General features: G+C 37.6%; 1 protein-coding gene across 1 annotated transcript; it reads left to right on the forward strand.

Annotated features, from left to right (window-relative positions):
* Positions 1-1,574: 1,574 nt before the first annotated feature.
* Positions 1,575-15,761, forward strand: LOC125228246. Its single transcript, XM_048132742.1, has 4 exons — positions 1,575-1,676; positions 1,768-1,878; positions 2,086-2,228; positions 15,068-15,761. The coding sequence occupies exons 1-4, from the start codon at positions 1,631-1,633 to the stop codon at positions 15,461-15,463; spliced, it is 696 nt and encodes a 231-aa protein (XP_047988699.1). The 5' UTR covers positions 1,575-1,630; the 3' UTR covers positions 15,464-15,761.
* Positions 15,762-16,517: the final 756 nt, after the last annotated feature.

A 16,517-nucleotide genomic window follows, 5' to 3' on the forward strand; every position in this document is an offset into this window, starting at 1 on the left:
TGAACATCAAAGGAGTGAGCCTTCTGTACTTGTACTATTATATATTCTGTGCTTAAACTCCAGTTGCATAAAATACTATTATTGTGGATTTAACCCTGAAATGACGACAAAAGATATGCTTTCTCATAAGTTTCGCTAGGTATTTGTTTTTGTTTTCTATTGAGCATGATGAAGATATGATATTCTTACTTTTATTTATTATGTACTGTATTAAAGTATTTTTCTTACACAAGCCATAAATATTTAGGTACTTACAGTCAAAAGCCAAGTAATAAATTAAGTTTCCGACGCAAAAACTTTTGAATTCCAGTAAAACTCTCTTTGTTGAATCAAAAATGTCTTTGTCAAAAATGCATAAGTAATAGATAGATTTATATATTTAAAAAAAGGTGTGCATTACCCTACCCACTTGTTCTTCTTATTGCCTATCTACTGATTTTTTTTGGCATTATAATGCGCCGCAATCTTGATGAGTCGTTTTACTGTATAAAGTTATTCTTACTTACGAAACCAAAGCAATGCGAATGAGTAAAACTTAATTAAGTATAATAATTATATACGTAGTAATTTATAATTTATAATGTATCATAAGTGGCCAAGAGCAAGTAGGGAAATGATTTTTCCCTGTAATTTTTGGACATACCTAAGATGGTTTACGTTATTTGTAAGTATTTATTACTTGAAAAAAATGTAATGTGCTCTAAACGCCTGTTTCTTTTATCAGGTAGCATGGTGTATTTTTCAGTGCAGGTTTCCATAAATTCATGCCTACATGGATTTTAAATGTTATGTATTAACAATAAATAAATAAATTTTATGTAAAATTGCATTTTATTTAAATCAAGGGATATTTATTATCACTGATAGGAAATAATAGCTCATAATTATTAATGCTTAATAAATGGCTATTTTTTAAGAAATTAAATTTCCTTACCTAAGCTCTTTCTATTTTAATAGGCCCAAAAATGTGTTACAGTTTATTTATTACTATTTTTTTATGTAAAGAACTTCCAAATTTTAAAACATACTGGGCCAAGCTATAGGAACAAAAACAAAAAATACAAAAAGAAACACCCTCGCCGGGGTTCGAACCCAGGATAAATTGGAACAATAAATTGGATTACCTACTACCAAGAACCGCTAGGCTAAACCGGTTGTCTGCTATACATTTAGCGCGCCACTAGTATAAACGAACTTTTTGAAGGGGACATATTTCTGTATGGAGTTATCGTTCTTCTCCTAGTGAGTATTATATTCTTTGGTCACAACATTCACAATACAGAAATAGAATATTAGTATATATATATCAAAGAGAATATAATCACTACGTTATATATACTAAAACATTTGTATTAATATGCTTCACTCTGTTAATTTTTTTTAGACTTACCAACCAATATAATATTATATTAGTTTATATTCTTTGGATATGTCACGATAACGTGACAACTCTAATTTGTAAAAAAAAGGTTATATATTGTTTTTGGTAAAGATAAATTATATTTTTTTTACAAGAGTAGACGTCTAAAACGTCAAAATTTTAACACAAAAAATCAGAAAATAAGTAATGCATACTTCCGTGAGTAATGCCTATAACGTTCCTATATGAATAAATAATTATAAATAACAAATGGACGGAAATAACGAAAACTTTGTTGAGGAAATATTGCAGGAAAGTGAGTATTCGTTTTTCTACTATTTCTAATGTTATTACCATTACTACTGTTGTGTTGAAAGACAACATCATTTATTCAATTTTATTTTCAGATCAAAACACGGATTCGGAAACAGCAGATTATAAAAATATACCTGACTTATCCAGTAATGTAAACCAGGAAATAGAAAAGAACTGTTTAGGCGAAAGTTCCGACAAACATAGTAATTATTAATTTAGTAACACTTTTTTTGGTCCAAGATTATTATATGTGAGTGTGTTTAGTAAAACGTCCCACTTTCCCGGTTACCATTAAGGCGAGATTTACTTGTATCTTTATAGCAATCAACAAAGTGGGACGTTTTCCCGTGCACACTCACATATGAATTCATATTTTTACTAACTTTTAATTTAATACATGTTCTATGTAGGTGCAGCTGCAGTTTGGACTACCAGTGCCACTTTGACGCTCTTGAAACTATATGAAGCAAATATTGAAATGGTAGAAACACCCAAAAAGAAGACTAGATTATGGGTTGCTATATCTGATAACTTAAAAAGTTACAACATAGAGGTAATGACTGTATTGTCTTTAATTAATCAATTATCATAAGTTAAGCTTTATGACTGTCTTAATCAATTTATCTTCTTTTATATAACCATAATCGGTCGTAAAAAAAATTCGGGTAGGCAAAGAAAGCACACGCAAGTTTTATAAATCATTTTTATATTTTGGATTTAAAATATAAATTATAGTTTTACATATTAAATTAAGTGACAAATGTGTTAGTATTCACCTCATTGCTGCCTGCAGTTGTTTTCTTCACACAAACACTCCACTAACAGGCAAAACTTTCCAAGCTTTTTGGCTAGTCATCAAGTGACATTTCACACAATGGATAAGCTGTCAAAATTAGAGAAAAGCTTGGGGGATATGAAGCAGTACTTTGAGTCCCGGATGGATAACTTTGAAAATTCAATTCCTCAACAGCCCGGCACAGGTCCACCTTTACTACACAGCGAGTTCACAGAATTTAAAAATTTCATTATGAAATCAGTAGAGGCACTGCAGACTCAGATGGCTTTGGTGTTAGGCACCTTAGAAGACATGGAGGCCCGGTCGCGGTCAAACATCCTGCTTCTTCATGGAGTCCCAGAGATAAAGGATGAGGAGGTGGCGGAACGAGTTGTGAATATCTGCAACAATAGACTCAGCCTGCAGGAGGTTACTGAGAATTCCTTCGTTGTATGTCACCGCCTGGGAAAGATGAGGTCAGGTTCTAGGCCCAGGGCTATCTTAGTCAAATGTAGCAGTCTTCGTGTTCGGAACACCATTTGGGCAGCGAAGAAAATGCTGAAGGACTCGGGGCTGACTGTTTCAGAGTTTTTAACTAGCTCTCGACATGCAGTGTTCGTTGAGGCCAGAAGGTTGTATGGGGTAAGAAACAGCTGGACGAGTGACGGGCGTATAGTGGTGTTATGTCCAAACGGCTCGCGCCATAAGGTTACGACTCTAGCTGGCCTGCGCGCTCTGCCTGCGCCCGCCGCTACTGGAGCTCTGCCCAGGCCCGCGCAGTCACAAGCAAGCGCGGCTCCTTTCTACGATTCAGATTCCGGCGTAGCGCCTAAGGTTGGTGCTGCTTCTGATGAAGACCTGCTCGGGCCTGCTCGGCACCCTCGCCCCGAGCGTTCGACCAGGAAAAGTCCCGCAGAGCCGTGTTCTCGTCGATAAAGTTATCTCAGGCCTTCAATTATTGTACAAGAAGTACTTGCTACTTTTTATTTTTCTTTTGTACCGGCATTTTATAACTTTTATGTATTATTTTGTTCTACCACCGCATTTAAAATATACAATAACAATACTGTCATTTCAATGAATGTCACATAAGCTGTCAGTTTGACATTGCGTTTAGTTTATGCTTAACAGAGTCGTATTTTTCTGATGGTTATTTTTGTGGTATATTTGTATCTCCTAGTGAGTATTATATTCTTTGATTTGTATACATATTATTTATTTTCTTTTTCTCTTTGTTACTTCAGCTGTCACTGTATATTCTTTCATTAGTTAGAAAAAGTGTTCACTTTATATAAATGACAACTGCCGGCGAGTAGATGAGGTGAAATTGAATGTTTAGAAATTTTATATTGTTATATTTATTAGTATATTATCATTACTTATATATTCAGATAGTTAGGTTTATATACGCTACTCATATTATAGTTACAAACTTGTACTTACCATGTCAGATTTGTTAAATGCCAGTTTAGAAAGTGAATTCTTTTCTCTTTCGTCCTCTAGCCAGTACGACTCCTTGAGCGATGCTTCAGATCTGCCAGACTTAAGTGATCGGTTGCACTGCACTTTTCAATCCGCCGTAAAAAACTTTAACGTTGTTCACATTAATGCACAGAGCATTCCTGCTCATTTTCCTGATTTGCTTGCCACGTTTAGCACAAAGAACATTCACGCCATCTTGATCTCCGAAACATGGTTGAAACCATCGCTTCCATCTACCCTCTATCCATTACCGGGTTACCGTTTATTTCGTAATGACAGGACGGGTACTAGGAACGGTGGAAACAACATAGTTCGAGGTGGTGGTGTTGCCATATACATTAGAGGTGATTTTTCTTGTCAAGTGGTTTCTCAATCCCCAACTACCTATTCCAACTCGCCGGAATATTTATTTCTTAATGTCACTTTACATCATAGTAAAGTACTCTTAGGAGTCTTCTACAGCCCTTCCTCTAATGTTAACTTCTTTGACGTTCTCGACAATGAATTAGCAACTCTTGCCCCGCAATTCGATCATTCCGTTGTAATGGGTGATTTCAATACCTGCCTAGTAAAAAACGACCACCGAACTGTGAAGCTTCAGCAACTCGCTACTTCTTTAAATTTTCATATTTTACCTCTTGGCCCCACTCATTTCCCTCACAACGGTCCTCCATCCCTTTTGGATTTAATCTTGACTTCTTCCCCTAATCTTGTATCATTTCATGGCCAATTTAATGCAGCAGCTTTTTCAAACCATGACCTTATTTATGCTTCTTTTAAAATTCGCCCCCCCAAACGCCGGCACAAAATAGTTATGCGACGCAATCTTCAGAATGTGGATCGACAGGCGCTTCTCGCTGACCTAAATAAGATATGTTGGAAGGATTTGGAAGAGGCCCCTGACGTAGACTTGAAGATAGATACTTTTAATAGTTTGTTGCTTGCGGCTTTTGACAAACACGCTCCTTTAACACCGATGCGTGTTAAACATCTCCCTGCGCCATGGCTTACCCCGGACATCAAGGAACTGATGGCGAAAAGGAATCGCGCTCGAATAAAGCTTAGACATAAGCCTTCAGAGACCAACCATCAAAATTATGTTAAGCTACGAAACCGCTGCAATAGGGCTTGCAGAGATGCTAGGCGTAGGTACATTTATAAAACAATTGACGAATGTCCCCCCACTAGGTTATGGAGCTTCCTGAAGTCCCTCGGGGTAGGCAAAGCTCCGAATGATTTTGCGAATGTCCCAGACCTTGACAATATTAATCTGCACTTTAGCTCGTCGCCCGTTAATCTTAACCCTGCTACAAAAGAAAAATCTTTAGCTCTTCTAGCTAACTCCCGGCACCCAAACTGTACTACCTTTGAGCTTGGTAATATCTCACCCGAAGAAACACATGCTATTCTCAAGTCACTTAAAACGAAAGCCGTTGGGGAGGATAATCTTAGTTTAGATATGATTATGCTCGTAGCAGACTTTATCTCCCCCATCATATCTCATATTATTAATTTTTCCTTTTCGTCCGGTATGTTTCCTTCTATCTGGAAACTCGCGAGTGTAATTCCTCTCCCAAAAGTCTCCAACCCTTCTTCTATCTCCGAATTTCGTCCTATCTCTATTCTGCCTATTCTCTCCAAGGTTATTGAACACTTTGTTAATCGACGCCTTACTTCACATCTCAACCAAAATAACCTTTTTAATCCACTTCAGTCGGGTTTCCGCCCCGGGCATAGCACAGTCACAGCATTGGTTAAGGTCACTGACGATATTCGTTATAATATTGAAAATAAAAAGGTCACTATCTTGGTTCTTTTGGACTTTAGTAGTGCCTTTAATACGGTGGACTTCGATATACTTCTTGCGTTTCTTAATAATCTTAATTTTTCCCCTATATCTCTGTCCTGGTTCCGTAGTTACCTTTTTGGGAGGCGGCAGCGAGTCCGGATTGATGACAAGGTCTCCGAATGGACTGAACTTTTGGCCGGTGTCCCCCAGGGAGGTGTACTGTCACCATTACTATTTTCCATTTTTATTGATAGCATTACTAAGCGTTTGAAATCCTCGTATCACCTTTATGCGGACGATTTACAAATATATTCAGCGTCCAACCTTGACGACGTCAGTTCTCTAGTAGGCCAAATTAACTCTGACTTGGAAGCAATAAGTGAATGGGCATCATCGTTTGGGCTGAAAGTTAACACCGCAAAGTCGCAAGCAATAATCATTGGTAGTCCTTACTCCATCTCCAAACTGCCTCACCAGGTTCTACCAGATATATTGTTCGAGGGAACTCCGATTCCGTTCTCTTCCACTGTCAAAAACCTCGGTATTGTTATGGACCAAACGCTTTCATGGGACCCTCAAGTCTCCGAAATAAGTCGTAAGATTTTTGCCTCTCTACATTCCCTCAAGCGTCTGCAGAACTTCCTCCCGCATCAGACTAAGGTTATGTTGGCTCAGTCTCTTTTACTTCCTCTTCTCGATTATGCCGATATTTCTTTTCTCGATCTAAGACAGGAACTGCTTGACAAACTTGAACGCCTCCAGAACGTGTGCATAAGATTTATATTCGGGCTAAAGAAATTCGACCATGTTTCCCTCTTTCGCAGTCAACTCAAGTGGCTTCCCATCCGCCGTCGCAGGGATCTGCATATTCTTTCTCTCCTATTTAATGTTCTGTTTAATCCTTCGTCTCCTCTTTATCTTTCACAAAAATTTAAATTTATGGCGGACGGTAGTGGCCATCGTCTACGTTCTAGTTCTAATCTTGCACTGGCAACACCTCATCATAAATCCCGTGCGTATAGTAAATCTTTTGCAGTGCGAGCGGTTCAACTTTGGAATGAGTTGCTTCCGTCCTTAAGGAAATCGCAGTCCGTTGCCTCGCTCAAGGGGCAGTTAAAAAAGCTGTGGCTATCGGAACATGGATGACTTGTTTGTAACTAGTTATAGATACTATATATAAATATATATTTATTTACTATATATATTGTTATATATTCTTTATATTTGATGTACCTTTTATTCCAATTTTATTTTATTATTTTTTGTTTTAGTCTCTTTTATATTTTTATGGGCTTTCCTATAAACTGTTGTACTAAGTGCTATATTTGTCTACCATTCTTCATCACATTTCACCTACTCAAAGGTTAGCTGGAAGAAATCCCTTAAAGGGATAAGTTCGCCTTTGTACTGTCTATCCTGTGTCATATTTGTGTTTTGTGTTTTGTACAATAAAGAGTTTATACATACATACATACATAAAAGAAGATTTAAAAAAAATTGTAACGTGCGTACCGAGCTGCTGGGTTGTAAAGGATCGGGGATCATATTATTATGGTCTTCTATAGAGCAACTAGTATTGTGCGGCATTTCACAATTGACACTTGTTGAAGTAGTCTTCATTAATATTACTATGTATCAACATTCATTTCAGCGATCTGTACTTCTTTTGTCAAGATTTTTGTATAGATAAGTGTCTACAAATTTGTAATGTTAAAGAGACATAAATAAAACGTAGTAGAGTAAATAATGTGTTTTTTTTGTAACCCAAACAAAATACTTGTAGATACGAGTGCGGAAAAGAGGAAAATCGATACGAGTAGCAATAAATTAATACACGAACGAAGGGAGTGTTTTAAATCGACACGAGTTGTGAATGTCCTTTTCGCACGTGTATCGTACGACGATTTTCAGTACCTAAATCTAAGCTAAGAGTTTCGACCAGACAAGAAATGAATCATTGCTTGATTTGCTCGCACTACTGCGTTAAAAAAAGCAGCATCTGTACTGAAAAAACCGGCCAAGTGCGAGTCGGACTCGCCCACCGAGGGTTCCGTACCTACAAAACTTTTACGTTACTCACATAATTCTAAAGACTGGGCTAGGCTAGAAGTATAGGTTCTCTAATGAGCATAATTGTGTTTAGCGCCACCTCTCGACGAATTCGCGAACTAATTAGCACAGCTTGCGTGAGGTCTTTTATAATGTTAACCAAATTCAACATTTTTTATTTTATTTTAAAGTAGGTGTTTTATGTAAAATTTCGTAGCTATAAATTTTAACACCCTTATTCATACACTAAAGTATCCAGCCGATAAAGTTCGTTTGTCCCTTTCTATCACACCAATACGTCGGAAAGGGACAAACGAAATTTATCGGCTTGATAACTTTAGTGTACGTTTATGAATAACGGGGTAAGTAAGTATGGTAAACATCAGAAAGGGTGAGTAAAACAATCTGAAAGGTTCTAAGTTTTACTTAAAGGTTTTTTTAATCTAATCCAAATTTGGTTATGGTAGCTGAAAAAGTATACAGAATAGTATAACGCAAGTTTCTAGCGGGAAATTACTAAATAAATATTATTTAAATTTTAACTTCTGATTAGCAGAAACGTCTGCGCTGGAGTATCGATTCAGAGGCCGTGAGTTCAAGTCTCACCCAAGGCAGACATTTTCCACTTTTAAATTTAAAAACATTATTTAGTAAATACATTATCTATTGTTGTATTTTGCCTTGGACCTTGTAGTACCTATAGGTACTCTTGTATATGCGAACTAAAGCCAAGCGATAAAAGGTAGCTGAATAATGTCAGATTGTACGACAACGAGAGACGTGAGCCGACTGCGCGAATGAGTCGCGCTTTCTTACGTCAGAAATTGCTTGACAAATATATCGGGTGCACCTGCCCGGTATTTAATGGACAACCTTTTAACCACCAAGAGGGCACCTTACAGAATATCGACATTAAGGTTTAGTAAAAGTCGTCTGGTTTTCGAGATTTTCACACTTTTTAAAATTTTAAGTAGTAGGTATTAAAATTTTAAAAATTGTGAAAATCTCGAAAACCAGGCGACTTTTACCAAACCTTAAAGTCGATTTTCTGGACCAATATAAGGTGCCACTCTTGGCAAATAAGGGGTTAAAAGAAAACGAAACTATGGCATTGCAGTGACAGGTTGCCAGCCTCTCGCCTACACCACAATTTAACCCATATCCCATAGATTTTCTGGACCAGTATAAGGTGCCCTCTTGGTGGTTAAAAGGTTGTCCATTAATTACCGGGCACCCTGTATAATATCAAATCGTACGAGAGCAGCGAACGTGTGCAGGCAGCGAAGGGAGCCGACCGCGCGAATGATGAGTTCGCGCGGCGAATCCCGCGTGACATCGTCCATCGACACCCCTCCTACCTCCCACCCGCCCGCAGCGGCGCGCGGTGTCTCCGCCCGCCTGTGTATCGTCCTTCAATTTCTTTACATATCGAAACTTATTACTGAAGAAGAAGGTTCAAAATTGAATGAATACAGGTGTATAGATATTTATGTAGCTGACCGTACGATAAAAAGTATAATTCATACACTTAATTGTAAAAATGTAATGTATACGGATTAATTAATTTAATATAGATAGGTAATTATTGATATATGGCAAAACGAAGGAAATTGTTTACACCTCCGCAAATAAGTATCTAATGATAATTTTTAATTTACCATGTTACTTCACGTACCTAGGTACTTATTTTAAAAACCCTAAAAATGTACATTGAGTTTCTGCCACAGACCACCATGTGGTTTCTGCATATTCTGCGCTGTGCATAGAATTTGCAGAGACATTGCAGAGAGCGCACGCAGACACCGGCGCGGCGCCAGTGGACGCGTCTGTGTGCGTGAGCTAGGTATGCATACTTACAACTACAACTACTGTAGGCACCGCCCCCCTCAGTAGATCGATGCGATAACATCAATTTAAAAACTTCCCGAGCCTCGTGGCGCCCACCATACAAAATTTTTGCTAGGGAATTTTGATTCTTATTGTACTTGAGATTGAATTCAATTTCAGTTATTCGAAAAATTTTATAAACAAAAGAAATTATATTTTATTTGTTTATGAGAGTTAAAATTCCATTGAAACCATTAAGTACTTTAGAAAGTACATTCGGCGCCACGAGGCTAGATACACTGTCACCTACAAATTAGACACTCAAAAGTGTCCGATCGCTTAGTTGCAAATGTGTGCGTCTAGTTGACAAACGAAAACTTCGCAATGTAGTAAAAACTACTTTCATTTTTTTACAAAAACAACGTTATTTCTTAGTAATTAAAGTTCAATTTCAAATGCAAGTAATTGGCGGTTATGACATTAATAAATGTGATCATCGCGCAAGCTATAAAATTTTATTACCGCAGGTGGCAAGTGTGCATATTTTTAAACAAATCTACGTCTTATTGCAACCAACATAAGTTTATAACGATGCGATAGTCCATCGATAATCAGATAATCACCTAAAAACGCGACGAACGCCGTCCACTGCCGCGATCTAGATAATGAATATGACACTGAATTGTGCAAGCTATTGGACATAAACCGTGGACGTGGCCTTGAGCGTTCGGATGAATCGGATGGTGTCCTACCGCAATCTGAGGCGCTGAATGTTTTAAGACTGTGCACACTTACGCCGTGTCTCGCGTGGGCGACGGTCGCGCGACCGTCGCCTTCACGTCTCATCGCATCCTCTACTTCCATATCGATAAGGTTTGATTTCGCATGCGTCGCATCGCCGTCGCGCGACCATCGCGCGACCGTCGCCCACGCAAGTCATCGGCTTATCAGTCGCGGTCGTCAGCCGCGTCCGTCAGACGCGTTCCATAATTTGTTTCAAGCTTTATACACAAGTTTTCCTTTCAATAGCAATAGCTAACGTAAAGCTAGGAACACACTACGCGGACGTCCGTCGTGAATCGACCGCGGACGGGAATCTGGGCAATGAAATTACACATAACCGTGCAAACTATCGGTCGACGGACGTGGACTTGAGCGCATGGACGTCCGTTCGAAATCTGGCTCGCTCTCGCTGGATGTTTTGTTCCGTGCACACTGTTCGGTCGCGGTCGCGGTCGTTTTACGACGGACGTCCGCGTAGTATGTTCCTAGCTTTACGCTTGGCTTGAGTAATAAAAACTGTATAGTTAAATTAATGAAATATGTATAAGTAGGATATTGAAATCTTCTTTCTTCGTTGAGCCATCACAGCTAACTTTAACTTACAAACGGTCTTAAGCACCTGCACTTCTGAAGGCGCTTAAGTCATTTTTGCTAATAAAAAAAACCACAACGTTCTATGAACATTGGTCAAGTGCGAGTCGGTTTTCGACTTTTCCATACAAAGAACTCATGAGCGCCTGAACGACTATGATGGCAAAGTTAACGTTTCGCACTTTCAAGACTTTACGTATATATCTCGGAAACGATAAGAGATAGAGCAAAATGGACTTCAGATTTGGGCTTTCGGTGGCACAAATTCTATGTTTTCGTCAACAGACACCTTTTTTGGACCGATTTGAATAAAATTTTGCTCAGTCAATTTATAAACAGTCTTAAGCGCCTCCTTTTTAGTAGGAACTTAAGTCATTTTGTACAAATGAAAAAAAATTTGAACAAGTTCTAAAAGGAAAAAGACAGAAATGAATTTCTTTATACCTGTCCAACTCGCTTACACAATTTTAAGACGTTTAGTAACTACTTGCAGCGGCAGTGAGTGAAATTCGTAATCTGAGTTTTTTCTCTTAAGTCCGACTTACGCTTGACTGTAGATTTCTAATAGGTTTTCCTGTAATCTACAGGGAGAGGGCTATCTCGTGTATGTTTTTGAAAATTTTACGCTAAGTAGTTTCGGAGATAAGGGGGGGGGGAATGGTCATTTTTTGCTTATTTTCTTAAATTACTTCTAAATTACCAAAACAAAAAATATAAAAAAAATATATTTCAGATGCTGATAAAATGCTCTTTCATTTGATATGTAACACAATATAGTTTTAATAACTTTGATTTTTAATTTTCAATTTTACCCCCCAAAAGTGACCCCTGTGATTAAATTTCATTTAATTAAATTACATGTCCGTCTTTGGGCCACAGGTTTACATACGTGTGCCAAATTTCAAGTAAATCGGTCGAGTAGTTTTGGAGAAATTGGCTGTGACAGAGGGACAGACAGACACGCGAGTGATCCTATAAGGGTTCCGTTTTTCCTCTTTGAGGTACGGAACCCTAAAAACTATCATTGCGCAACAGAAATTCTATTAATATCACAGTAAATACTCTATTTCATTTGATTCCTACTTTTATTGTGTAAAGCAACACTACACTTCATTTTTATCAATAAGAATTAAAAATTATATATTTAATACATTAAGTAACTATAAAGTGCTTATCTATTTGTATTATCATTCTGCACTTTTCTTAACTTTCCCACATTTCTATAAAATGTCGAAGAGTGCATAAATGGTCGTCGTCGTTTATTATTATTTAATTCGCTCATATTTAAATGATTCAAAGCAACCAGTCCACAACTTCACAAGACAGTTTGAGAAACCTTCGTATTTCAGATTGTCATTTGCGGATACAGTGGTTTAGGAGCAGTTCGGTAATCAGACCTACACATGTGTGTACAAATTCTGTCAATGTCACTGTCAGAAACCGTTCTGACAGTGACAATGACAGCCACAAATTCGTCCACATGTTGTTACCGTTATGTGTGCAAACGTCGACTAATAAAGTGTCGTTAAAAGTCATTCTGACAGTGACATTGACAGCCACAAATTCGTACACATTTTGTTACCGTAACGAGTGCACACGACGACTACATTTTGTTATTGTATCAATACGGTCGCATTGTTTGCACGCCGTTACCACGCGTTATGTCACATTTGACAGTTAGTTACTGATTTGAAGATTTTGCGACTGAAATGGTTGTATGGGTTATGTTATGTTGTTGATGGTAACATCTCACTATGGGGAGGAGCTGCTAAAAGTCACCTCATAAAAGTAGAATGTGCACAGCGAGCACTGTTGAAAGTCAGTTACCGCAAGTCGTACCGTTATCCTACAGAGGACCTGTATAAACTTTGTCAGGTTCTTACTGTGAGGCAGTTATTTGTGCAGCAAATACTGTTGAGAAAACATGCCGATTTAATTTCCAGTCAATGTCATAATTCGCACCGGAGAGATAGACGTACTAATGTTGTAACTAATAGTCTTATTTGTAAAACCGCGTCTAGTAAAAGATTCTATTACTTCCTTGGACGCTTTTTGTATAATGGTAACAACAATCTGGCAACACATTTTTATATTTTTTTTTTTTAATGCATCCACAGCGCAGGCTTCGTCAAAGTATACTATATTATGTAATTTATGTCAAAAGGGTCATCAATACAAATCAAGTAGGTCATAAACGTTATTATAACTAAAATATTCCTCCCTGGACCGTACCTGGCTCAAAAGTCCCCATTATTCCCGCTGCATTACCCCGCTGGACGGCAATGGAGACCTGTTGGACCAGATACGACCCAGAACGAGGATCGCAGCCCCTCTCCCGCAACCGACGCCCTAACTCTTTGAAAAAGGAGCGAGCCTCCGAGCCCCAAGGCCCCGCCGTCTCAATCGCCACCGGCACAAAGTCGTAAGCCGATTCCAACGCGGAGTACTTTGCGTGCTTAGCCTTTGCCGCGGACTCCGCTGCCGAGCCAGCACAACCTATAGTCTGCCTCAAATGGGATGCAGCGTAAGTGCTGACACAAGTTGCATCCCAAATAAGGCAGCGCCCTCTACGCCACGGGACCAAGGTCAGCCCGTCCGGCCTTGTATAAGGTGAATAAAGAAATAGCTATTACAGCACTTACAAATAGTGCGATAGGGATGGCCTGCTATTTTATCGTCTATCGCGCGACCATGCTTCCCGTGCAGGAAAGAGCAAGTATCAATGTAAGAAAGATGTAAACACCTGGTTGTTAAGCCTAAACTATGGTCGCACAGAAGATCTTCTGCATCCTATAACATAAACAGATTTGTTTATTATGGTGACATGTATATATACACACATATATTATATTCACAATACATAATGTATATGGGTACAAACAATAAGAATGGGTAAACTTTAACACACACATACACACACGCACTCGTTTTACTTTGGCTAAGGCTGCTTTCAAAAAAAATGTCAAAATAATGTAAAATTGATAGTTTTAGTCGGTGAAATACTACACTTTCCGTTATCCAATAGATTTATTTAATTCAAATTTCCGTTAGAGCATCTTATTATCTTGATTTTTATAAGACTGGATTTTTGAAAACCAAGTCACTAAATTAATTATGAATTTTTCTCTAAAGCACGTTTAGAAAAACGCACGTATAGAGCTGAATTAGTCGATCTTATTTGTAAAATTTGGACAATTTTGATTACTAAAACAGGTAAATTTATAATTCGTATACCCTGTACTACAAACTTCTCAGACTACATTTTTATTATAAGGTTTTAAAAAAGAGTAAACGAGGCTAAGACGAAATCAATTTTTTTCAGAAATTACCTAAAATTAAGTCACAATTTCTTTGAAAATCTACATCACATCGAAGTAATTTTTATATTTAATGAATCTGCAACGTTTACTTAAATTGCTGTTATGCCTTAGTGATTATAAATTGCTATTATTTATTTTTGGCAATTTTTTGAAAACGAGCCTTCACCGGTACAATTATTACCACTTTTGGACATTTTCTCATATTTTTAACAAGTAGAAAAAGTCCTATAATGTGATATATATTTGTAAACTACTCGCAAAGCCCTTTAATTTGATACCACACACGGTATGATCAAGCGCTCGGTTGCGATTTCAGTGTTTTTCACACGAAAGCTCTCTAACTTTTGTATTGGCAACTAATAATGTCTCTTATTACATAATGTTTTAGACAATGGAAGAAATTGATACTTGTAGCACAGGTTCTCCTATTGCAAGTATCAAAGTCTCATGATTTTGTGTATCGTTTAACTATTCTATTGTAAAATAGTTGTTAAGTGATTTAAGACCAATAAATACTTATCAAAAATAAAATACTCATCACTATAAGTAATACTGATACTACACAAGCAATCAAGATGTGTACAGTCAACCTATTGGAACCCTAGGCCACTCTACAACCATGTCAAAATGACAAGCAGTAAGAGATTTCTTACAATCTGATTTATAACGTCACTGTGACATAGTTCTACAGTGGCCTAGGGTTCTAATTGGTTGACTGTACTTGTGTAAAATATATAAACTAGTGTGGCTACTTATTCAATTTATCTTAATTTTAGATGACTCCAGATCAGGTTCGATGGAAAATAAATGCACTTACAAAAAAATATAAACAAGCTGTAGATAGTGGGCACAAAAGGTTCAAGTATTTCAAAGAAATGAATAATATTTTGGGCCAATGTGAAGATGAAGAAGATTCCATGAATTTGGAAATAGTCCAACGTAAAAAGAAAATTCGAAAAAACCATCTGAACATGTCCCTGAGTGAACCAAGTTATATGAAAGGTGGTTATGAAAGCAAAGCTACAATTGAACTGCGGAAGATAAGATTGGCTAATCGTATAGAAGCTGACCGAACACAAAGTAAAATAAATTTAGAAAGACAGTGGTTAGAATACTCAACCGACAAGAAGAACAAAGACAATGGAGGGATCAAATGTTTGAGAGGAATTTAAAATTGAGAGAAAGAGAGTTAGAGTTAAGGAGAAAAGAACTGGAAATGAAAGAAGCTTTTGAAATAAAAAAACTGCTACTTAAAGAAAAGGAGCAAGATGAACTTCTGAAAATCGAAAGAGACAAATGCAACATACTGAGTAAAATGGTGGAAAAACGAAGGTTGCAAAATATACAACAGTAACATCGACTATTGATAATGAAAGTATTGTAAAAAATAAGTACTTATTAAAAATATTAAGCATTCAGTTTGTATCATGTTTTCATTCATTTAAAGCCTGACCAGAAATATATCTATGTGCCATGTTGTGGAACTGGAATTTCATTAGAACTTTTCTTCATACTGTACTGGACTCTGACCGCATACATCACCATCAGAATAACAGCGCCCTCTTGACAATAGCACAGTATAATAAAGAGTACTATCGTACAGTATGGCCACTCCCGCTCCCCGCTAAAAGTGCCGCCCACCCCCTCTCGGTTACCTCACAGTTACCGCCTGTCAAAAACGAACAGTCGACCTGTCATATCTCACTCATACAAGCATGGTACGCGTTCACCTACACGAGCTTAGAATGTGTGCTAGGAACGCGCCTCTTTCATATATTTGATCATCAGTGTCCGAGATGTGACAATAGCACTAGTCATATATTTCTGGTCAGGCTCTAGTTTCACAGAAGTCAGTACCTAACAAAGAAGCGGAAAGACTGCCGATTTTATTGTTAACCTGTAAGAGAGAGCGAGAAAGAGTTATTTGTTTTTCGCTCTCACCTACGTAAAAAAACCAAGGTCGCCGTACGGTGCGATCGTTTGTTAGCTGCTTAAGTGTGGGAGATTGCTGTCTATAGAGTATTATTATTCTTTGGTCTGTAGATATATAATTTGTATAGGAACTGCACGGCTTCCCCCAAAGGAAGAGCTAACATTTCGTTTGCGTTATACATTAACAAGCCCTTCAATGTAAAAAGTATACAACTGTATTAACTATTATATTTATTTATCTCTTTTCTTAAGTTAGGTTTATATTAACTGTATTAATATTATTAGGTTATCAGG

Source organism: Leguminivora glycinivorella, chromosome 7 (genome assembly GCF_023078275.1).
Source record: "Leguminivora glycinivorella isolate SPB_JAAS2020 chromosome 7, LegGlyc_1.1, whole genome shotgun sequence".
In the NCBI taxonomy this organism is placed as follows: Eukaryota; Metazoa; Arthropoda; class Insecta; order Lepidoptera; family Tortricidae; genus Leguminivora; species Leguminivora glycinivorella.